We start from the raw sequence: 22,263 nt of genomic DNA on the forward strand, positions 1-22,263 counted from the left end.
CCCTGTGGTTGAGTCTGAACATGTTGGGCTTGCAACTTACAGCTCTGAAATGGCGTTGACGAGTGCGCTAAAGCGGTCCAAATCAGGGTGCTCCGAGGTGCTCGTTGTCGTTATATCAAGGTTTGTCTCTCTTCTTCTGAAGGCATCCTCGGCCTCGATGATCAACCTGAAAGATCGCCAACTCTCCGACGAGGAACTGAAGGTCGTAGTGGGCGAAACTACTGGAAGTGATCGTACCGTGGCTGTCCAGTGATTGGAAAAGCATACATTATGCCAATTTTATAAGCCGGCGTCAGGACCATCGCAGCGGCTGTTACCTTGAGAATTGGCCGAGTTGGATGAAAGAGAGAGACGCCATCCTGATTGATGGTGTCCAGGGAAGCCCAAGCCTCATTATTCACCACTGCGGCTTCCCCGAGCCGGTCGTGGACAAGATAAGAAGGTAGTGCTTTTGGCCAGGTCCAACTATAATTTGGTCATCGAGCTTGGGTTCAAGAGTGCACTTGGAACAGTCACGGTATACAGCAATCCCCAACACCGTCTGGCACACGGCAACAACGCCATGGAGCTCGTATACGCTGCAAAGCCGGCCTGACCCCTTTGCAAGCTCTCAAGGCCTACCTTGCAGTGCCGCCGACGTCTTGGGAAAACACGCTCCCATGTGCGGGCAGTTGATGCCAGGTTATGACACCGACGTAATGGGCGTGGTGCGGATTCCATTCGAGGACAGTGTAACTCGCTTGAGGATATCCCTCTTACTAAATCAGAGTATGTTACAAATTTTTGGAAGCGAGGAAAATCATATAAGTCTCGTTCGTAACAAGATCCACACAAGAGTCTTCGGGTCTGCTTGGTTGGCTCATCTGGGGCTCGCGGTATTACGTACCCTGGCAATTCTCACCCATGCCCTTATGCACAGTAAGCACAGCAGCCAAATGCGGGCATAGTAGAGTCGAACGAGAACATTTTATGATGCGTGGTATCGGCAACAACCTGCGTTATTTCCTTGCCCCACGATTCCCACGAAGACCACCTTGTAATTGACGAAAGTGGCTCCTGTTGCGCTCGATCATTGCACCCACTCCGCGCCGGAGGAGTCGTCGTCTAGATGATCGACAAGCGGGTAGGATCAACAGACAATAGCGACATCTCCCCGAGCGGTAAGCTTGCTCTAAACGGTAGAGCTATTGCGTAGAGATGAAACTGCGTGAGAGTCATCGGGTTTCAAATTACCGATGGGAGTGAATATCTGAATCGAATTGTGGTAATTATCCCAGCTGCAATAGCCTAATAGAATCCTGTGCGTGTACTACGCAGTAGGTAAGCCAGCCTAAGACTTATTGACAACCCTGCAGCAGAGGATGCCGCACATCGTCAACAAAGCGCACGGCGAGGCGGCCGGAGAAAGCATGCATGACCTTGAACGAAACCGGGGCACAATTGGACCACGCAGTGCAGTTAGTACCACGTGGACGCCGCTGACGGGGCCAGGCTTCCTTTTGCCTGGGAAGATTGACGAGAACTCGAATATCAGTTGGTTCTGACGGAACTTGCAGCATGCTTGAGTTCGTCCCATACCCCACGTGTTGGAGGCACATTTCATCTGGTCTAGGACTGACAGCGAGACAGGATATTCGAATTCACCGAGAAGTTCTCTCCATGCTTCGGGCCAGTCTTCATCAATGAGTCCTGAGAGGAGACTTGTTGGACGTTATCAATGGCCGGTGGCCGGCGAAGTGTGACCATGACTGACACAGGTTACAAGCATCAAGGTAGATGATGGCTTATTGCATATACTCCTCACAGGTAACAGGAGTAGCACGTTGCCGGCCGGGGTAACCAGTCAAAAGCCGCCGGAAATTTTACCGTATCCACAAGTTGCTAGTAGTATATCCATCGTAAGCAAACGCCAATGAGAAGCTTGAGCTGACAATCCTTCGACGCCCCGTGGCCACGTCTCAAAGTATAAGGAGGCCGGGCAGCAGGATCAAGAAGATTTGTTTGATAGTGATTGATGATCAATAAGTTTGTTTCTCGACTGCTGAAATAAGTTAGGTGATGAAGACAGCGATGGAGGAACGAAGCCGAGTAGCCGGAAACTGGCAGCGGAGCGGCCACCCAGTGCAGACGCCAAGGCTAACGATATGTCGGTCTTCGCATCGTGAAGTGGGAAATCGGCGAGGCCAGGGTAAACTGCAAATGGTTTGTCAGCTTTGGGGATGTAGCAGAAATAACGGTGCCGCAATGCAATCTGCACCATCATCAGGTGTGGAGGCAGGTTACACGTGATATAACTGATGACACCTAGAGCAACCCTGCTACAGCGGAACAAGACCCTTTTGGACAAATAATGTCCAATTTCCCTCCTTGTATGGGGGAGTTGTGCTTATTGAAGTCGACTTTTTGACGGCTTTTATCCGTGCACCTGAAGCCCGGGATGTCAAGAGCGCCGATAGGTGCAGCATGATCCCTGCCCCGCCGTGTAGCTAGTCTAATGTACCGTCAGGTACCCTGTCACTTCCAAGCTCATCAGTGATCGTTGATGGCACCGATGCGCCCCCGGTCGTGACAAACGCGATGCGAGAAGGTGGCGCATGGCATCAGGGTGCAAAGCCAGTGTTGAATTTTTAAAGCCGGGGCCTGGGTAGTTTGCCAGGATGCCTGGAGGGAGTGCCCAGACCAAGTGACAGGCACTGTGCCGCAAATTACGGCTTTGCAGACGACGTCAAATCCCTCCCTCTGTGGATGCTACACAGTAGGGGCGACCGGAGAGGACCCCCAGTTTTAATAATCAAACTTTATGTGGAAGCTGCTCTCGACTACCACACACACACACACACTTGCGAGCGAGCTCACGAGTGTACATTGAATGACGGCATTGCATTGAAAACGACTCCCGGGAACATTGAAACCAAACCCCATCCATCAATCAATCAAGTCGCTGTCAGGAAGACGGGCCTCTTGTTGACAGGGGGGAAACGCCTTCGCATTTACGGCCTTCGGACGATTGAAACAGCCTCCGCCATCATCCATCGGGTCTCTCGACTTTACTTACTTAAGTAATCAGTCACGCATCTTGATTCGAGCAATTCCAGCCTCGCAGCACACCGCACCGCGCTGGCACTCACCAAACGCCTAGCCAGCCAGCCAGCCAGCTTCAGGTACTTCCTGTGGGTGCAGCTCTCCCACTCTGCTGACAAACCCTTCCCGGCTGTCCAGGACTGGGCCGCGTCGGTGTTGACCTCGCGCCGCAACGACGGGCACACACCCCCTTCTTTCCTAGCTGGCAGATAGCATCCTGCAACTTTCGTCACCCCTCGGACCCCGGGATACCGTTTCCCATACTGGACAGCGACTGCGAGTCTCCTCCAGCCCGAGATTTCGGGTGAGCCATCTGGATTCAACCTTTCATTTTTCTTCTACCTTGGTACTCGGTCGCGAAAAAAAGTCTCATCTACCAGGGGCAAGCGCTTGATTGGCTCGAGCTCCATCAGCGATACATCTAAGAGTGGCCAGGAACAGCACACAGCCAGATCTGGTCGTCGATCTTCCGGGTCATACAAGCAGCCTGCAGCAAGACAGATCTATCAAGATCAACCCGTCAACAGCCTTCCCACGTCAATGGAGTATGCCAACGCCGCTGCCACGGCAGCTCAAAAGGTCAGCATTTTGCCTTCACTTGCATCGCCTCGTCGTATTATTTCCGCGTCGATTGTCATCCTTGCTAGCTGCTAGGTGATAACTAGCAAGCAGTGCCCAAACACTACAGCACAGAGCATACTCCCTCTTTCTGTTAGTTCGTGGCCCACACGATTTGAGCTGGGATCATCATACAACAGCTCAGTCGAGTTTTTCATGAAAAGAACCCTTTGCAGAGCTACATTCATCCCAACTTATCCTGCTGCATTGGCGCTATTCGGGCTCTGTACTCTTATGTCCGATGCCGATCGTGTACCCGCGTTGGTCATGTCCGACGCTTTCGCTCTATTTACACAGAATTGCTGTCATTCTAAGCTTTCCGTCTACCAACAAACATGGCTCGTCCGAATGCTGACACACAGAAAACGGGCAGAATAATCACACAAGCTTTGGTGGCTCTGGGGGTAAGTACTTGGATTTCTCAAGTGTTTCTTGGCTGGCTGGCTGGCCCGACTGCGAGACTAGCCTATTCGCAACATTATACATCCGCCCCCCTCCCGTCCCCGCCACATATGACATGCTATGGCCGTTTATTCCTGCGGCGCAATATGTACAATGTATCACACCTACCTATGCTGGCGCAAGAGCCATGATAACTCACAGCTTGTGCCCACTTGCCGGCTGCGATCACTTTCTTCCATTAGCAAATCATTTATCCTGGCTTCGGCGAGTTTTCATCATACATATTCCTGTTCGGCCCACCTCTAAAATCGGGCTCGGCTTGCTTCCACCCTTTACCTCTATAACAACCCCTCACGCATCCAGTCGCCCACATCGGGACGTCGAAATACATATGACTGACAAAGCCACACAATAGGGGATCCCGAATTGAGAAGGAAGTTGGCTGAGGCGGCAAGTCTTTTAACCCAAGCAAGCTCGGCATCTTCAACCTCCTCCAAGGACATTAGAACCAGCCTTCCGCAACAACCCGCCCATGGCTACAGTCAATTTGGGGTAGAAACGCATGCTTCAATTCATTCGCATTTGAGAGGTTCTACAAGTACCGCATCTGATATAATGCCAGCTGGCATATCGTCGGCACCCGACCATTCCGGCACAGGAACTTCTGCCGCTATGGCGGTTCACGGACTCCTGGATCATGACAACGAGCATGACCATGACCACGACCCTGATGATTCCACAACAGATGGACGGAAGGCCAAGCGGGAGTTGTCGCAATCCAAACGCGCTGCACAAAATCGCGCTGCACAGGTGAGTAAATGATAAGCCCGTACATACCGTCGCTGTGCTTGTTCTGCTTCTCAATACTTTGCTTCAAGCTACTCACCTGTCTGTAGCGCGCATTCCGTCAAAGGAAGGAACATTACATCAAGAAATTGGAACAGCAAGTGCGCGAGTACAGCGAGATGGAGCATAGCTATAAACTCATTCAGAACGACAACTACGCGCTCCGCGAGTATGTGATTCAACTGCAATCACGACTGCTGGATCTGCAGGTCGACCCACCACAGGCCCCGCCGCATCTGAACCTGACCCCAGTTAGTGCTGCCAGTGCATCTCGAAGCGCACCTGCACCACCGAACGCTCCCGAGCCTCCACCACCGAGTACGAGTTCCGCTGGTTCCCTGGCCGATGTGGCCGCTGCTGTGGCAGGGCTTCGGGCTAGGGAGCCTTCGGCTGATGGGTTGTATTCGAGAAGCACCTTCAAGGCTGAAAACACCGAGCGTGCGCCCCCCCGGACTGATGACGAGATACGAAGGCAGCTGCAGCAACGCGACACATTGCCACCCCCTTCATCATTGCGGGCGTAGGCGCCGGCAAGTGTGCACCAAATAATCAGCTCAACTGTGATCTTGTTGTCGGCTTCTCTATTCTCACTTCAAGAATTTGAACAAACGAGGCTAGGCGTTTGTGGCAGTTGCAGCTGTATTTGGAACGAGCAGCTGGTCTAAACATATCCAAATGCAAGGTACTCATGGGATTAGTGACTGCCACAGTGGCGCTGTGAACAAGGTTCAACGTCGCCCTGGCCTATATTCTTGAATGAAGTCCTCTGGATCAACCTTTTCCTGGATGGTCAGTGCTAGAAAATGGCAGTCAGAAGTTCATGGTATTAATATCATTGGGTTTTGGAGGACCGGATGTAACTAGGCTCATGGGGACGACCCGGTAAATGTGAGCATTGGGTAGGTGTAGTGATCTAAGGGACAGTCTCATTTTCTCTTACAAGGTGTTGGGGAACCTGTGCATTCAACGAATACCAGGCAGGCGTTCAGGGACATCATTTGCTATTCATCATCATGGTGCAGGTTGTATTTGGTGCGGACCTGGATCGCTGTTTGTATCTAGTGACAAGCAAAAAGGGCACAAAGCAAGATTTGAGCATCGCCATGCGCACCGTACGCATATTTGATTGATTTGAAGGGTGCCAGGAGGGACAAATGGGCTTCATTGCCTGTTTTGCCATGCTTCAAGGTTATTTGGACTCACAGGCGAGAGGTTACTCGAGTGAGAAGAATGCGGTTGCGACCAGTTGATATGCTGGCCTGATGCGATTTTTACGCCGCGCACATACTGACTAGATATTCGTGGCCGCTCGTCAGTCACGTCTGTCTGCCTTGAATGAAGTTCAGCTTTCTAAAACGATGATGTTCCTCATTGTGTAATTTGCTTTTACCAAAACATACTATAGACGCTTTACACACGAAGACCGAATATACTCAAGAGCATCCTAGATTGGCGTTTACGAATCCCGAGTCTACATTGATGACTAACCCGGAAAATGGCAAGAATAGAAAAAGCTCCCGACTGAAGCCACAATTCTCACCCTATCGCGCCCTGCTGACCAAATATGTTGCTTGCTCATGCGTAGGAATTGCCCAGCTCGTGTTCCTAAATCAAATAGCCCACGTCAGCCAAAAGGTCAACGCTCACGTGTCACGACAAGCGGATAAATAAACATTCTGCTGCTGCTTATACGAAGCTGTGGAACCCGGGGTAAGATAGGTAATAACATGGTTCGGATCTTAGTCAGGCAGACAAATAAAGAAACAAAAGCAGAGGATGTTATGTTGTGCCAGGGCCGTGCATTTTCGTTATTGGGACTAGTACACTGGCCAACTTGATTATGTGTGACGAGCTGTCTGATGACAAAGCAGGACGGAATACGATAATAGGAAATGGGGACGAGAATAGAGACTTGGCAAAAGAAAAATAAACACAATAAACAAGAAAAGGGAGGGAAATCTTACCTTAATGTAATCACCACCCTTCTCCTGCCACTCAGCCCTGGTAACAGTGGCAGTCTTGTAGCCAGAAGACCCAACCCATTCCGCGGCGCCCTTCCAAGCATCCAGCACCGGGTCGCTAGCCCGCCGAATCCTCAGTGGGCTATCAGCAGGCAGCGAAGCCGTGAGGCCTTGGCGGAGCCGGTCGTCGAAGTTCTCAAACAGGGTGTTACCACCAGTCAAGAATACATCGCGCAGGAAGTCGTCGCGGTTAATGTTGGGAATGCCAACCAATCTCTGGTTGAGAATGTCGCTGGCGATCTCGACGAGTCCTGCTTGATCGACGCCTGCGATGGACGGCTGGAACACTACCTCTGGCACACGTATCCGCTCTACGTTGAGGTGCAGTTGGTGGATCTCGGACTGGGCGCCCACGTTGAACGGCCGCGGCCCGCGCAGGAAGGCGTGTAAGAGCGATTTGCTCCAGTTCGTCTGCGCCTCGAAAGTGTCCTCGTGCGTGAATGATTCATCGTAGCGTAGAAGGTCCTCCTCGAGCATTTTGAGGTTGCCTAGAAGATCTTCCTCGCCCTCCTCGTCATCGCTTGCATTCTCACCTACCGCAATCTGCCGGTAAACACCCCAGTCGTCGTCATTCGCTCCAAAGTTGTCATCGTCGCCGCCCCGTCGACGTTTAACACGCGGGCCGTCTGATGCTAGATTCGCAATGGACTTCATGCGGATCTGGGAGGCTAGAGACTTGCGGTTGCCCAGATCGGCTTTGAGACGATCCCGGTCTTTTATCCGTTGCAGCGTGTCATTCCGAGCCACGCGCTTCTCCTCTAGCCAGCCTTCGAGATCATTTTCACGTCGCTCTCGATCGGCACGCTCTTCTTCTTCGACCCGGGCTTTCTCGGCTTCCTTCTCGGCCTTGGCGCGGGCGCGGGCGTCATGATTGGCTTTCATTAGGCGCTGCTGTCGTTTTTGCTTGAGTCCAGCGTCATCAAGCTGATCATCAGGGACATCCAAAAGCTCGAACGACGGTACGTCCTGTTCCTCCTCAGGGTCACCTCCAACATCCTTTGTGCGTGCCTTTTTGACTGACTTCTCGAGTTCTTTGATGGTGCGCTCAAGATGCGCCTCGTCTTTCATGTCCTCTGCATCAAGCAGCCTTTTGGTCTCTTTCTTGTTGGCGTCGGCAAGTTTCTCCTGAACATTCTTGTAGTACTCAAGATCTTGCTCCTTTCGTACTAGCCTCTCCAGCCGCATCTTGGCCGCTTGTTCTTGCAGGCGCCGGCCACTCTCCTTTTTGCGTTCAGCTTGCCGAGCCAGCTCTTCCTCGCTCTTCTGGATAATGACTTCCTCGGTATATGGGTATTGAATGACGACATCCCTGTCCTCCAATCCTGACCAATCGAGATATGATCGTATTTCATCGTCGTATGCTTTGGAGACGTAACAGTGATCGCGCAGCATGTTCTCGGCTTGCGAAGCGTTCAGCTTGCCGGGGAAGGCAGGGTATTTGAGGCGCATAAGTTTCAGGAGGTATTCAGCGGCTTGATAACCGCCCCAGTTGAGACGAATAGCCTGCGCCAGCATGGCTTTTGAGTTATAGACGGGTATGACATGAGTTGAACTGTATGATGAGGAGACTACGAGTCCTGTCTGTCCCTTATTGTAGCGATACGAGAATAGTGAGTCGATGCCGGTCGCAAGGGAGGGGGCTCCGTAGCATTCGAAAATGATCTCGTTCATGGCTGCAAACGGATGAGTAAGCATTGGCCTCATACGCTTAGTTGCAAATTGAAAAGGGTGTCCCTACATTTTCGCGAGTACGGTAGATTCACCACAGCTTCGGTCAGGACAATCGGCATGTCGATTGAGCCCTCAGCGCTGTTCATACCTAGCTTGAGGAAAGTCCAGTCAAGCACATGCTCCATTACGTCCCAGTTGCTCACTATATTTGTGCCGGCCTCAAACGCATTTCGAATGTGGCCTCGAGCGGTCGTGTCGGCGTAGCAGTCGGCACCGGCGAAGGAATACGTCTTGCCCAGCTTTCTATCGCGGTATTTGGCCATGATCGGGGGCAAGCTCAATCTTGGCTGCGACTCAAAAGACCATCCGGCTCTAACTGCCGAGGAGCCTGGGAGAAGCGGCTTGTCAGCATTTCCTCAGTGCTGAATACGGGTGCGAGACGGTGTGTGAACGCACCATTATCAATGACGATGGCGGCGCTGCCACTGGACTGCGCAAGAGCTTTTTCTCGTCCATCTGGTTGAGGTGGGGTGTGCTTCTCGAAGCGCATCTCCTTCATGGGGTATATTCTCGCTGGGGGATACGTCTTTTCGTCGGGCACTGGCAACGCTGGCACAGCTGCTGATACAGGCGGATCTATGGCTGATGGTGCCATCGTGAGTAGTTATCGGTCGTGATCTTCAGAATCCTCGCAGGTGCATTATGTATTTGTTCAGGTGATGACGCAGGTTCGGTGATCAATTTCAGAGATTGCTGCGGTCAATTGCTAGATTCAGACAAATCATGCCGTCCGCCGGCAGGGCGAAGCTTCGCTGACTTCTGAGCCATGAGCATCTTGAAATGCAAGGCTGACAGCTATGCAGGGGTTTGCATTGCTTGGTGGAGCTATGACCCCTGCTATCTTAGCTGCACGCGATTGATAACGCGGGGTAGTCGACGGGCGCGTCTAGAGGAAAGGTAGAGTAAATGTATATTTACCTTACCGAGCTACGTCGATATCGCTTTGGTCATTATCAACCCGAACCATATTTGGATACAACCACACTTGGTTATACTGAGTACACATTGCTTTACAGGGCATTTGCTGTATGACCTGCCCGGGGTGGTTATGTGGACGAAACCATCGCCCTGCTTCTCAATGCCATTCCTCTCAGATCAACATGTCCACCACACGCGTGAGCCTCAGAACTATCATGACGGGTCTTTCAAGTTGTCCGTGGCTTTTAAAGCATCAGCAGGTGATCTATATCGATTGGTTGGCTAGGAGCTGTACCTTCTAGGTGGAATAGGACATTAGACTGATAGTTCTTGAACATCTGTGCCACTAGCTCAATGTTCATATTCTGAATGTTAATCTCCTGTATGCCATTTATGCTCAGTAAATGTTTTCGATGTCCGGACTTCAGTTGGCGATTATTCTCACCTGCAGGCTCTTGTTCATCACCAAGATGGATTCGTTGAGCTTCTCCTGTGGTTTTGGGCAATATCAGCCTCATACCTTTGGAATGCACACCACTGTCTTCCACTTACAACATTGGTGACGATGCGCGACAGCAAGAGGTTCTGCTGGTGCTCATGAGGACTCTCCTATTTGAGCCTAACGTCAGGTTTGTTCATCAAGAAAGTCTTGAGGAATGCTGACCATATCGAGTTGTCTTGTTCGGGGCTCTCAATCTTGTGTTCATCTAGTGATTGCTAAGTTGTTGACGGTTGTGGCTCAGCGTATCCGGCAACTCCAAGCACCTATTTTGGCGGTCGCACGCGGCAAAACCTAATGCTCAGTTGTTGCATCAGGACAAACCGGCCAGGCTGCGGATTTCCACATTCATCGTAGAACAGAACACGCCATTGATCAACCCGTGCTTAGACGTCCTATTCTTTACACCTGCTATTTAAAAATAAGCAGCCAGCCAGCAGAATGTCCGCCCCGACCGAAGCGCAGATAGCCCATCAAGAGCTCATCGACCAGCTCGACATTCACTCCATCCACAAGAGCTTCCGCAGCCCGCACTGGCGGCCCAACCAACGCCGCAACAAGAACATAAAGACGATCCTGGGCGATGCGTCCCGCAAGGAAGCCTCCATCGTTGCGACGCCGCAAGACGACAGCGGAGCCGCCACGCCGGCAGCCATAGAAAACGACGGCCTATCAACGTCCGGCGCTTCAACCCCAGCCGCGCCTGCATCCGGAGCGGCCAGTCTACAGCCCAACCTTGCGCAGGCATCGCGCAGTTTATCTAGGCTCGCGCTCGAGAAGAGCCTGCGTCCGAATGGGAGTGGAGGAGCTGGAGGGGTGGCCTCGTCGGCGCCTAGTGCTACATACACGAACATTGAGAGCGCGCCATCTCTGGCGCATTCACGGAGGTATTGCGATGTTACGGGGCTACCAGCTCCGTACTTGGATCCGAAGAGCAGACTGAGATATCACAACATAGAGGTATTTGGCTACATTCGGTCGTTACCACAGGGTGCACCCGAGCAGTACCTCGAGGCGAGGGGCGCGCACACGATACTCAAGTGATGAGGGGTGCTGGGGGAGGGAGAGCTGGATATAATTTGATGTTTATGGGGTCTAATGGGTGGAATAGAGTCTGCAAAGCTGGTCACTGGGAGGTCAAATCTTCAACTTCTGATGTGTTCTTGACAGCGGAACTGGCCACAGTGAAGCTGGCATTGGCAACGGTGGGCTCACATCACAACACACGGGGGACATCAAGGACGGAAGAGGAAAACATGTTCGACCAAAGAAGTCAAACCTATCCTACGCACCAGTTGCCTCTCGGCAACTAATGACAGGATACGCTCCGGCTTAATCGTGATCAGAGAAATTTGTTGTCCGCCTGTAACTGACGGGTACCGAGAATAGATGAAGCGACTATTCCCAGTTACCATGGCTCGAGAGCCGAGGCCGCCGCGGCGATGTATTGAAAAAATAAATGAAATTTGCTTGTGTTCAATATGCAGCTAACTAGATAAAATATGTGAGATCCGCTCTCGTCTGTGCTCACCTCGCGTAGCTGCTTTTGGCGCTTGGACAGTTCTTACCTAAGTGATAACTAGCGCGCCCGCCTGAGCAGGTATGCGACCTTCAGATTTTATTATTCAATATTAAGCAGACTGAAAACAGAAATAGCATCTAAGGTAGGGCTGATGCGCTCTAGCAGCGTAATATAATTTCTCAACCATCTTCTCTATTTACTATCCACCCCCCCTCCTCGTATTGTACTCCGCTATGTCCACGACTACCATCCTTCCACGACCACGACCTGTCAGATAGGACACCTGGTTCCTAGGTTCAGAAATAATATGGCACTAGAGAAGACTAGTGTCACTTGAAGTTCAGACGGCGAAATGAACCCCTCTTCCCGAAAGTAACTCCGAAGTTCGGGGTCAGACACCTGAACAATGCACCTCCGACATTTCCGAAAGAATCTATAAAGGGCAGAGCAACGGGAGTTCGCGAGAATAGAACACAGACAAGAACACACCTCATTCATATACAATCTTATGCACTTCTGACTACTCGATTGGACACACGTGATATTCGACACGACCACGATCGCGACCTCGATTCGAGCAATATGGCGCCAGATACGGGCACGAAAAACACCCCTATTTCTAAAGAGCAAGCTTCACTTGTAATACTAGAGAGGGCTTTAATGAACGGGTATCAAAGAGGCAACTATGAAGAGACTAACTAAACGACGGGCTTGTCACGCCGCGCCAGGGGTTGCAATCCTTGCCACTACGCCACCGTACCAGGTGTCTTCACCAAAAGAGACCAATACCAAAGTCCCTGACTTTGATTGAAATTTAACGTCTCATCACGTAAGACGTGAAAGTCCCTGACTTTGGTATCTGCAACCACTTATCAATCTGTTCAGACCAGTGTGGGTCAATCACGTGACAACCGTCACAGGGCTTATACCGCTATAACTATCGTATAATAAAGCAATCTAAATAGATGATAGACTTATATACTGTAGTGGGGCCAGGCCGGACATCAGGGAAATAGGTTACGGGGCTAGGAGAAAGTTTATTTTCTCTTCTTTAAGAGGCACAGAGGCAGGCTGTTTTTGCGTATAGATATACTTACAGACGATCCAAGAATAAGCCAATTTGGCCCTCCGCCCTCAAGGATACCACTCTCATCCATATTATATCGATTCGCAGACTTAATAGCCTTGATCTCAGGGATGGCGAGGTACTTGAACCAGTCCCTGATTATATCAGTTGAGGCTCCATTAACGCGCTAGGAATCGATAGCTCTGCTTCTCTGGACTTTAATAGATGGGTTCCTTCGAATAAAGGCTTGAATATAGTTCTTTACAAGTGGCTGGGTATCACCCTGGATCTTCAAGATTCGTTCAGCAAATTCCCTTAGTTGTTGATGGGTCGGCGGAAGGCCCAGGGCAGCCTGGATGCGAATCCATTCAGTTAGCTGCTTTTCCTGGATCGTCGAAAGCCTCTGGCGGTTTGAAAAGGCTATATCTCTTGGCTGCTTTCCGCGAAGTCGATGTTGAAGTGTTGACCTTGGTACGCTCCAAATTTTAGAGGCTTTGTGGATAGATGAACCATTTGCGATAGCCTCGATAGCCTGGTTGACGTCATCTTCGGTATATTGGCGCATATGGTACTAAAAAAGCTGAATTTCAACGATGGATACATTTGGAATAGAATTGATGGAGATGTGAAGGCTTGAAATTGAAGGGTGACTATAGCGTTGAGCGATTTTTAGATGGCCCACAAATGGGTGAGGGACGTTATGGCCCAAAAGGATCTCAAGCCTATTAGGCTAAGGAATAGCAAGTATGAGTACATTCTAGCCACTTGGCTGCGAAAGGAAGTCAAACAGCAAGTCCTCACCTATCTACAGGCACCGAATCTAGCTGTGGCTGCTTGAGAAGACTGAGATGGGCTTGAAGGCCGAAAAGGCGTTCTGGAGCTGTAACCACTGTGATAATAATGGCAAGACGAAGCTTTACGCCGCCCAAGCAACAACCAGCGCCATCAGGCACCTGCAGGGCGACCCTCACTGGCTTGACTTAGGGCTGGAAGCAGAAGCTAGCCCTGATCAGCCTATAGGGCGTAGAACTAAGCGGAAAATATAGCATCGATTCTATCAGTCTTCGACCAACAACGTAAAAAACAGATAAGCGACGAACCTGTTGTCCTTCAGACGTTCGAGAACTTCAAGAAAATAATTATCGAATGGTCGTCAGCGCCGAGATCCCACTGGCTGGCGTAGAGTCTCCTGCGTTCCGGCAGCTATTGGCTCGATGGCCGCCACGATGCCCCCGCGCTCTGATTTTACGATTCACGACTGGCTAATTGACGCTTTTAACCAAAAAAGGGAGGCTATCGGCAAGCAGCTGCGTCAGGACCCGAAATCAAAGATCTATCTCTCGTCAGATATGCGGCAATCCCCCAATTCGAAGGGGGTAATGGCCATCGTGGCCGAGCGGAAAATGGGGTGCTACTCCGGGCTAATTGACTTGTACAACTATACGTTGAACTTATCCGCCTTATATTCGAGGGCTTAGAAATCGTTAAGTTCCTCGGTGTAACGGTTTTTAAGCCGGTTGGGTGTCCAATCTTTGCATTCAGGAATGTCTTCCTTCATGGCTTGGTAAACTTCCGCGTAGATGATTGGATTTAGTCGGGGTAGAGAGTATTAGAAGAGGCTGGGCAAAAGGTAGTGCAGAATCACCGAGTGCTGGCGTGAGGTCAGCTCTTACCGAATGAGCGACCACCCCCAAGTCTGTGAGTACGTTGGTATACCTGGACTCCAAGACCTTGAATTTTGTTAGCTTCCGTCATTCGACTCTACGAAGCAGTAACGATACCCACCTTTTCTGCAGCTGGGTAGAATCCAACCACCGAATTCATTAATTTCCTATATTCATGGAAAAGTTTGGGAGGGATGACAATATTCTCCTGGCCTATTACAGACGAGACCAGAGCTGAACGTCCCTAGGGAGGTGACCACAATGGATATCGAGTCTATCATCAAAGGAACGGCTGCTCGGAAGGCTCCCGGCGACGACCTGATCCCCACTGGCCTGCTAAAGGCCTGCGGTGAACCCCTATGGGAGATCCTAGCGGATCTGGCAACAGCTAGCTTTAGGCTGGGGTACTACCCGGAGCGCTTCCGCTCAGCGAGGGTGGTTGTTATCCCTAAGCCTAATAAAACGACAGCTCAGAAGCAGACCCCTGGCGGCTGGCGCCCCATTGCCCTGCTTAGCACGGTAGGGAAGGTAATAGAGACGGCGATGAGCCAGCGTATCACCAAAGTAGCTGAGGCGGCCGGCCTACTACCAAACGGCCAAATGGGTAACCGCGCTGGGAGGTCCACCGAACTGGCAATACGTATAGTTGAGGACGTGGTCTATACGGCGTGGAGACGCGGGGGCATCGCCTCGCTGCTACAGCTAGACATCAAGGGGGCATTCGATACGGTCAATTACAGACGGCTGATTTCCATATTAGCCCGGAAAGGCTACCCGGAGTGGGTTCAGGAGTGGGTACGCAGCTTCGTGGAGGATAGGACGGTACGCCTCCGGTTCGATGGCAAGGAGTCAGAGCCAATCCCCCTACGAGCTGGCGTCCCCCAGGGGTCACCGCTATCCCCGATACTGTTTATATTATACATTTCAACGCTGTACGAGGAGCTAGCGGAGCAGCATCCACTACTTTTAGTAGTCGGGTTCGCGGACGACACGAACCTGCTAAGCGTCGGCACCGATCCAGACACGACCTGCCGCCGGTTGGAGAGCGCATGGGCTACGTGTCAGCGGTGGGCAGTGAGGCACGGGATGGAGTTCGCTCCTGACAAGAGTGAGCTAATGCACTTTACTAGGGCCCGAGAGCCCTTGCCGCAAAGTATTCGCCTTGGGGACGCCACAGTGTCGCCGGTAGTCTCAGCGAGGTTCCTAGGAGTCTGGTTCGACCGCAAACTGACGTGGCACGCCCATGTTGAGCGTGTTAAAACAAAAATGGCAACTCAAAAGCTAGCCCTGACAAAGCTAGTCAATATGTCGTGGGGCTGCGATCTTATACGGGCGAGGCTGTTATATACGGTGGTTATCCGTAGCGCGATCGCCTTCGGGGCGACTGCGTGGCATACTATAAGTGAGGAACCGACAGGGCCAGCTAAGAGCCTGATGGGGATACAGAACGAGTGCCTCCGGGTAGTCTGTGGCGCCCACAAAGCGACGCCGGTTCGCCACCTGGAAGCAGAAGCAGCAATCCCGCCACTAGACCTCTATCTTAGTGCCCGGGCTGCTAAGTTTGAAGAACGGCTACGGCTTAGCGGGAAGAGAAATCTGCTTCGCAGCGCGAGCGCTAAAGCGTCACATATACTCCGGCAGGATAGGCCGGCGAAGAGGAAGCAGGCGTCGCAGCTACTCCGACCGGCAGGGTACACTATGGAGAAGGAGGCCCGGGGCTCCGAGTGGATGAGTGAGGAAAAGGAGGTCCCGGCTGCCCTCCTCGGCCACTGGAGGAAGAGATGGCTCACCGGAGCAGAGCATCACGATCGCCAGCGACGCGCTATCGCTGAGGAACCGGAGGGCCCTTCGATGCAGATACCGAAAGGGGGCAAGTATTTCGGCCTGAACCGACTGGAGGCGTCTACGCTGTGCCAGATCAGGACGGAAAAAATAGGACTAGCAGCCTTCTTATTCAAGACAGGGGCTTTTGGCGTGTACTCGCCGCTATGCCGCTGTGGCGATGCCCCTGAGACGGCAGAGCACGTAATCCTCTTTTGCGGGCTGTTGGAAGGACCGAGGGAACGATTACGGGCCGCCATCGCACCACGGCCACTATACTCTCGCAGAGACCTCGCAACGGCAACAGGAGAACCAGTAGTTAGTGGGACTATTGTAAGGTGGCTGCTAGGGACGGGTCGGACAGCTTCAAGGCCCAGATAGCATCGATCTTCTCAGGGGGGACTTTGTTGGTAGGTTGAGAACCAACGTAGTATGGTAGTGGACGTAACGCAGTCGCCAATAGGGCGAACCGACGACGCAGCGTATGTATTTAGTCCAGCCATTAGGGCACGGTTTGACATACGGGAGTACTAGTAGAGGTACCGGGGGCTTCGAGCCTACGGCGTATTTAATAATAATAATAATGATATTCTCCTGGCCTGGGACGTGTCATTTCAGCTTTTGAGTCTTGGGCATACGGCTGGGGGGATACATACCGTCTGAGGTTGGCATGCGCTAAACGACATCTCTGAACTGTGTACTGGTCAGCTCGGAATTTTGTTAAGAAGCCATACCCACCTTTTTATATCCGTCAATGTAGAGCTGGTAAGCGGATTCTATAAGGAGTTTTCGTCGCTCTTCACTGCTTGCTGTAGCGCTTAGGAGTGGGAGCCGGGCGAGCTGCGCTCGATAACTAATGCTCGGGAAGAGCAGACATATTGCACAAACAAGGACAGCAACAGCTACTGCCTGCAAAGTGTGGGCTTGGGGGTTAAGAGTCGCCTCCATTTTCTGCCTCATATTTTAGAAGATTTAGATGAAGATGAAATCTAATACGCAGGAGAAGCGACGCATGTCATCAGGTTCGCTCAGCCTTCATATTAAAGATCTTGGATGCAAGAATGCCACCTTGGTATGATAGATGCGTCGTTCGGGCCAACTATGGGGTTAAGCAACGATCCTATCAGAGTGTATAGTATTAGAAGCAAAACGCCTAGTCCCGCAGAAGTTCGGGGAAGAGAAACCCCGAATCTGTGAAGAATATCAGCTTACACAACAGCGCGCTAATTGCCTAGCATCACCAAATCCTCCTTGTCTAGGCCACCAGTCACTTCCGGTGTTCGATCTTCAGAGATGCACCATTGTCAGCACTAATGTAAGATATCCTGTTTGGTGACATATGCAGAGGACATGGTACTCCTCTTGGTAATGCAGGTATCCCGGTTCCGAGTCAGTCACCCCTTCCGTGTACGGAGTGGATGGACACATACCCATGATTCCTGTCGCTGTTATTTCCCGGCTATTTCTTCCCTCAGTAACGGATGAGATCTCGATTCCGTCCACATTCATTGCGTTACCGAATATCCAATGCCATCACTTGAAGAACCGGCTCTCCATGAAGGTTCTACCGTCCTCGTGACGGGGGCTAACGGGTTCCTCGGCTCTCATATTGCTGATCAGTTCTTGCATTACGGATTCAAAGTGCGTGGTACCGTGCGAGATGTAAACAAGAACGTCTGGCTAGCGGACATATTCCGTGAGAAATACGGTGAAGGGCGCTTTGAACTATGGGAAATTCCAGACATGGCTGCTCAGGGTTTCTTGGATGAGGCTGTGAAAGGTACGTTTGTTACACGAGAGATTCAGTCTGATGCAAGCTTATCTGACATTCTGTAGGCGTGTCCGCCGTTACACACACGGCGTCCATCATGAGTCTTGACCATGACCCTAACAAGGTCATTCCGGGGGCAATCGCTTTCGGTCTTAATGCCCTAAAAGCAATATATGCAGAGCCCAGTGTGAAGCGTTTTGTCTACTACAGACAAGCCTGGCATCGTGGTCACGGAGGAAACGTGGAACGAGGATGCCGTTCAAAAGGCTTGGGCAGATCCCCCATATACACCCGAGCGTTCTCACGCGGTTTATTCTGCGAGCAAGACTCTGACAGAACAGGCGATTTGGAAGTACCACAAGCAGCATTTCAACGAGCGGCCTGAGCTCGTGATCAATACAGGCTAGTTATGTATGTGTATATTGTGGGCTTCACATTGCTAAACAGCTTTTAGTGCTGCCCAACATGACTCTGGGCAAATCCCTTGATCCAGTTAAACAGGCATATCCTAGCACCGCTGGCATGGTCGCTTTGTTGTATAGGGGAGAGGTAGTGGAGTATCACCGAATCGTTCCGCGACGTAGGTTCTGACTTACACCATCGTGATTGAAACCTGACATGGCCTGACGACTTGGCAGAATATTTTGTTGACGTCCAAGATGTTGGCCGGCTGCATGTCGCGGCAGCTGTCCTTGATAAGGTGCGAGGCCAACGGATCTTCGGATTTGCCGCGCGTTATAGTTGGGACTCCGTTCTGGGCATCCTGCGCAAGCTTGAACCAGCTAAGGTCTTCGTAGAGAACTTCTCTGGAGGGGAAGATCCTAACGAGATTGAACCTCGCCACAAAGCGGAACAGTTGCTGCGCGATCTTGGGCGGCCGGGCTGGACTTCCCTGGAAGAATCTGTGTGGAACATGGTTGAAGGTTTCCGTGAGCTTGAAATCACCACGATAATTCAGCCACAACACACACAAAACCAATCAATACTACTCATCAGAATAGTCTTTTCCAGAAGTTTACACGACATTACAGCATCGTGCATTATCACCCTCGTCGATGCCGTATTACGCAATTCTGTTCCTCACAAGCTGATACCAATTCGGATACACGTCTGGTTTTCGCATTTGACCCTTTGAGAATCGATTCTGCGATTGAAAAGAGTCCAAAATTTTCAGTCATTGTCATACAGAGTTTGAAGCCCAGTTCTTGTCGCATGCATTGTGCTGGTAATTATTGAAGTCAATTGTGCATTCTCCTGTTCTGTTTTTCGCTTAGCATAGATTGTATAACTTTACAGATCGGGCCAGCGCGTCTATGGCTTAAACATGATTTTTTTTCTCTTTTTTTGGGTCGTGGGGGGAGAGGGGGGTAGGGGGGATGGTAGGTGTTATGAGAACGAAGGGGTCAAAGATTGAAACTGTTCCATGACATTTATCATGATATTGAGGGATTCAACCCTCAGATGATGACTCTGTACAGATCCTGTATTGGTTACGATGCTCGATGCGCAGTGTGATGTGTGTATTGACTGCTCGGAGTGCTCTGTAAGAAGTTACATCTAAGGCTCGCCGAAAAGGTCAACAAAGACAGAACGATTGCCGTCATCCCCATCATAACTTGTTTATCTATTTCTAACCAAAATCTATTCAAGTTTACTTAATATAGTTCAGTCAAAAACGCATTTATTCAGGAAAAGACAACGTAAAACTGGGGTAATCTACTCCGTAATAACATTGGTGATTTTAGCACGAACTGAAAATTCACCTTCCTTGGGCTGCCCGATCCCCATCTCATGGTCAATACGAATATTATCTGGCCCGGTTTCATAAAGTTCTATGTCGAAACGGCGAATCATAGAGGCTAATGTCATGAATAACTCCGCGTAAGCCAAGCTATGAGAAGTCCAGTGGTTAGCTAACAAAGACATGGTACATAGACAATATCTGTGACACTCACTTCATACCAAGGCAAATTCGACTTCCCCTGCTGAAGGATACGATAAATTTGTTCAGATGTTCGCCGTTTTTGGCAGCTTCGATCCAGCGCTCTGGCTTGAAGCTTTCTGGCTCAGGGAAGATGTGGGGATCCATATGAACAAAGTAACCAGACATGCTGACTGGTGACTGCGATTAAGGAATTTGTAAGTCTACAACCCAAAACGAATGTACATGGTTGCCCGTCACGTACTCCTGGTGGAATTACCAGATCCTTGTACTTCAAAGATTCTGTAGGTGCAACCCGAGTTGATCGAAAGATGGGGCCATAGGAGAGTCGAACCGACTCAAGGACAACGCCGTTCTGAACAGTGCAGCTCACATCAGCTCGTTCCGCTAAGACACGGCGATTGGCAACATATAGCAGGGGCTTACTCACTAGGTAAGGAAGTTGCTCTAGCTCTGACCATGATGCCTCCGAGGTCAGATTCGGCATTGCCGTTCGAATCTCATCGCGAAGTTTCTGCAACAAAGGTTTGTTTTGAAAAATGTAGTATGAGGCCAACGTTAACGTTCTCGCCGTGGTTTCGGTGCCCGCAACAACCAAAATAAATCCTTCATCTTCCAGGCGACGAGCAGACTTCTCTTGAGGCGGGACACTGTCATCCGTCAGCGCGTCAAATATGGTCTGCCTGCCATCGCCAGACTTATGGGCACTGGATCGTGTGACCATATCTTGCATGTCCAGCACTGCCGTGGCACCTGGTCGAATCTGAGCCAGAAGCCAGCGCGGCATAACTCGCATGATGGCGCTCAGGATGGGGAAGAACCTATTGATGTGGACGAATTCGGAAACCTCATTGAGAGCTTCACGGATGTCATTTTTAAAATTCTCATCATCCAGAAATCCAGAGCTCACACCCCATGAGTACTGCGAGATGATATCTGCTGTCAACGCAGCATAAGCATCGTCTAGTCGTACTACAGCATCGTCATAATGTGCCTTCTCTAGGCGTTGTATGAGTTTTGCCTCCTTCTCGTGCATGACGGATGAGAGTGCCAGGACGGATTTCTTAGAGAAGAAATTGTTGAGTATTCCTCGGCGAACGCGATGAAGCTCATGGCTGACGGTTGCAATCATTGAGGTTGGGAACCCAAATACACCGACAAAATGGGGGTCCTTTTCCCGCCTTCTTGAGGCTGGAGCGTACACTTCATCGTAGAAATACGAATCCTTAATGTGGATCTCGCGGGGATTAATTCTCACAATTGGGCCTATAGACAGTTAAGCATGGTTAGAAAGACATTGGGCACCAAGGTAGCTAACCGTATTTCTCATGCATCTTCTCAATCTCCCAAATGTACATTCCCTTACGTATCGCATCGTGGTAGAACTCATATGCGTGGCTGATGGCTGCCAGCTTGGGGCCTGGAATATGGGAGAGAGGGTGAAAGAACAGACGGTAGAAGCTCCTCAGTACGATGAAGCCAAAACCAACACCAAGGACAAGGGGCAGCATTGTAGCGGCTTGAGCGAAAGGGAATTGTTTCAGGTCAAGAGCCATGGTAACATAAGGTGATTGACCACCACTCCGTTGTAGGTTGCCTGTGACTGTGGTCTATTAGGGAGAGAACAGCAGGGTGTCCTACATTTGTAGGCCACCATGACTAGAGGCGATGTCTGTGGATCGACAGACCTCGTGGTTGGCCTAATTTTCCTCTACTGGGCCATGGTTACATGACGGTATAATGCAATTTGGAAACGTTATGAACCGGTCGACCGTATCACAAAATCCATTTCGAATCTATCACCAAGTGCCCTCTGCAGCTAGTTGTAACGGGAGTGACGAAAGTGACGGAAGCGTTCACCAAATAGAGATACACCCCCATTGGAGTAATACTATAGGACGGCCCCGACTGACTAGAATACCTCGCGCTTCTCCATTGTCTTATCGACAGGTATTCTAGGCAAGTTTTGTTGCCGCGGGTGGAAAGCAGGATACATGCTTCTATGGTCGCAATCTTCACATGGCGTCATTTACTGTATTGGGAGTCGCGAATATCGTCATTGATAGTGATTCTTGGTTGGATTGTTGGATAATAAATGACGCGCGATTTAATTTATCCCTCGCAAGATCACTACGCAGATAATATACAATGCATGTCAGAGTTATCCATGTAAGTATCTATAATATCACGCTTCTCATATGCGGATACGAGGCTGAATAGTGTTGTTTCTGATCCATGACAAGGATCATTCATGTAACGGTTGCAATATCAAGCCCCCTATTCGTACATGACGCATGTAGTTGAACTAGGACAGCGAGGTCAAAATAAGGACATACGACAGCCAATAGCCTAGAGCTTCAG

General features: G+C 50.6%; 7 protein-coding genes across 7 annotated transcripts; 4 read left to right on the top strand and 3 right to left on the bottom strand.

The window, feature by feature from the left end:
* Positions 1 to 3,342: 3,342 nt before the first annotated feature.
* BCR38DRAFT_223638 (uncharacterized protein) lies at positions 3,343 to 4,616 on the top strand. The gene is made up of 2 exons (XM_040854270.1): positions 3,343 to 3,660; positions 4,073 to 4,616. The coding sequence occupies exons 1-2, from the start codon at positions 3,622 to 3,624 to the stop codon at positions 4,514 to 4,516; spliced, it is 483 nt and encodes a 160-aa protein (XP_040714854.1). The 5' UTR covers positions 3,343 to 3,621; the 3' UTR covers positions 4,517 to 4,616.
* Positions 4,617 to 4,716: 100 nt separating this feature from the next.
* BCR38DRAFT_485962 (uncharacterized protein) lies at positions 4,717 to 5,471 on the top strand (the record flags this gene model as incomplete). Its single annotated transcript, XM_040863965.1, has 2 exons — positions 4,717 to 4,911; positions 4,998 to 5,471. The coding sequence occupies 2 exons, from the start codon at positions 4,717 to 4,719 to the stop codon at positions 5,469 to 5,471; spliced, it is 669 nt and encodes a 222-aa protein (XP_040714855.1).
* An 842-nt stretch (positions 5,472 to 6,313) lies between these two features.
* Positions 6,314 to 9,463, bottom strand: BCR38DRAFT_436175 (putative chromatin remodeling complex subunit). The gene is made up of 4 exons (XM_040860435.1): positions 9,096 to 9,463; positions 8,707 to 9,027; positions 6,912 to 8,641; positions 6,314 to 6,552 (listed from the first exon to the last, which is right to left on the bottom strand). The coding sequence occupies exons 1-4, from the start codon at positions 9,292 to 9,294 to the stop codon at positions 6,523 to 6,525; spliced, it is 2,280 nt and encodes a 759-aa protein (XP_040714856.1). The 5' UTR covers positions 9,295 to 9,463; the 3' UTR covers positions 6,314 to 6,522.
* Positions 9,464 to 9,592: 129 nt separating this feature from the next.
* On the bottom strand, positions 9,593 to 10,342 carry BCR38DRAFT_436177 (DASH complex subunit Dad4). The gene is made up of 5 exons (XM_040860436.1): positions 10,282 to 10,342; positions 10,170 to 10,226; positions 10,063 to 10,107; positions 9,913 to 9,997; positions 9,593 to 9,859 (listed from the first exon to the last, which is right to left on the bottom strand). The coding sequence occupies exons 1-5, from the start codon at positions 10,282 to 10,284 to the stop codon at positions 9,831 to 9,833; spliced, it is 219 nt and encodes a 72-aa protein (XP_040714857.1). The 5' UTR covers positions 10,285 to 10,342; the 3' UTR covers positions 9,593 to 9,830.
* Positions 10,343 to 10,381: 39 nt separating this feature from the next.
* BCR38DRAFT_436179 (chromatin-remodeling complex subunit ies6) lies at positions 10,382 to 11,597 on the top strand. Its single transcript, XM_040860437.1, has one exon. The coding sequence runs from the start codon at positions 10,558 to 10,560 to the stop codon at positions 11,158 to 11,160; it is 603 nt and encodes a 200-aa protein (XP_040714858.1). The 5' UTR covers positions 10,382 to 10,557; the 3' UTR covers positions 11,161 to 11,597.
* A 6,068-nt stretch (positions 11,598 to 17,665) lies between these two features.
* BCR38DRAFT_516239 (uncharacterized protein) lies at positions 17,666 to 19,095 on the top strand (the record flags this gene model as incomplete). The annotated part of the gene is made up of 6 exons (XM_040865093.1): positions 17,666 to 17,969; positions 18,026 to 18,159; positions 18,197 to 18,349; positions 18,408 to 18,540; positions 18,599 to 18,889; positions 18,962 to 19,095. Exons 1-6 carry the CDS (start codon positions 17,717 to 17,719, stop codon positions 19,093 to 19,095), a joined length of 1,098 nt encoding a protein of 365 aa, XP_040714859.1. The 5' UTR covers positions 17,666 to 17,716.
* Positions 19,096 to 19,676: 581 nt separating this feature from the next.
* Positions 19,677 to 21,413, bottom strand: BCR38DRAFT_345176 (cytochrome P450; the record flags this gene model as incomplete). Its single annotated transcript, XM_040856162.1, has 5 exons — positions 19,677 to 19,851; positions 19,916 to 20,082; positions 20,147 to 20,257; positions 20,333 to 21,168; positions 21,221 to 21,413. The coding sequence occupies 5 exons, from the start codon at positions 21,411 to 21,413 to the stop codon at positions 19,677 to 19,679; spliced, it is 1,482 nt and encodes a 493-aa protein (XP_040714860.1).
* Between the last annotated feature and the right edge of the window lie 850 nt (positions 21,414 to 22,263).

This window comes from Pseudomassariella vexata (genome assembly GCF_002105095.1).
Source record: "Pseudomassariella vexata strain CBS 129021 chromosome Unknown BCR38scaffold_8, whole genome shotgun sequence".
Lineage (NCBI taxonomy): Eukaryota > Fungi > Ascomycota > Sordariomycetes > Amphisphaeriales > Pseudomassariaceae > Pseudomassariella > Pseudomassariella vexata.

Coding starts and splice junctions, on each gene's coding strand:
- BCR38DRAFT_436179 (XM_040860437.1), top strand. CDS start 10,558: ATGTCCGCCCCGACCGAAGCGCAGATAGCCCATCAAGAGCTCATCGAC.
- BCR38DRAFT_223638 (XM_040854270.1), top strand. CDS start 3,622: ATGGAGTATGCCAACGCCGCTGCCACGGCAGCTCAAAAG. Junction 3,661..4,072: donor CTGCCACGGCAGCTCAAAAG/GTCAGCATTTTG, acceptor GAAAACGGGCAG/AATAATCACACAAGCTTTGG.
- BCR38DRAFT_436175 (XM_040860435.1), bottom strand. CDS start 9,294: ATGGCACCATCAGCCATAGATCCGCCTGTATCAGCAGCTGTGCCAGCG. Junction 8,642..8,706: donor TCTACCGTACTCGCGAAAAT/GTAGGGACACCC, acceptor ATCCGTTTGCAG/CCATGAACGAGATCATTTTC. Junction 6,553..6,911: donor AGGGTGGTGATTACATTAAG/GTAAGATTTCCC, acceptor TATTTGATTTAG/GAACACGAGCTGGGCAATTC.
- BCR38DRAFT_436177 (XM_040860436.1), bottom strand. Junction 9,998..10,062: donor TGATGAACAAGAGCCTGCAG/GTGAGAATAATC, acceptor AATGGCATACAG/GAGATTAACATTCAGAATAT. Junction 9,860..9,912: donor TGTCCTATTCCACCTAGAAG/GTACAGCTCCTA, acceptor ATGCTTTAAAAG/CCACGGACAACTTGAAAGAC.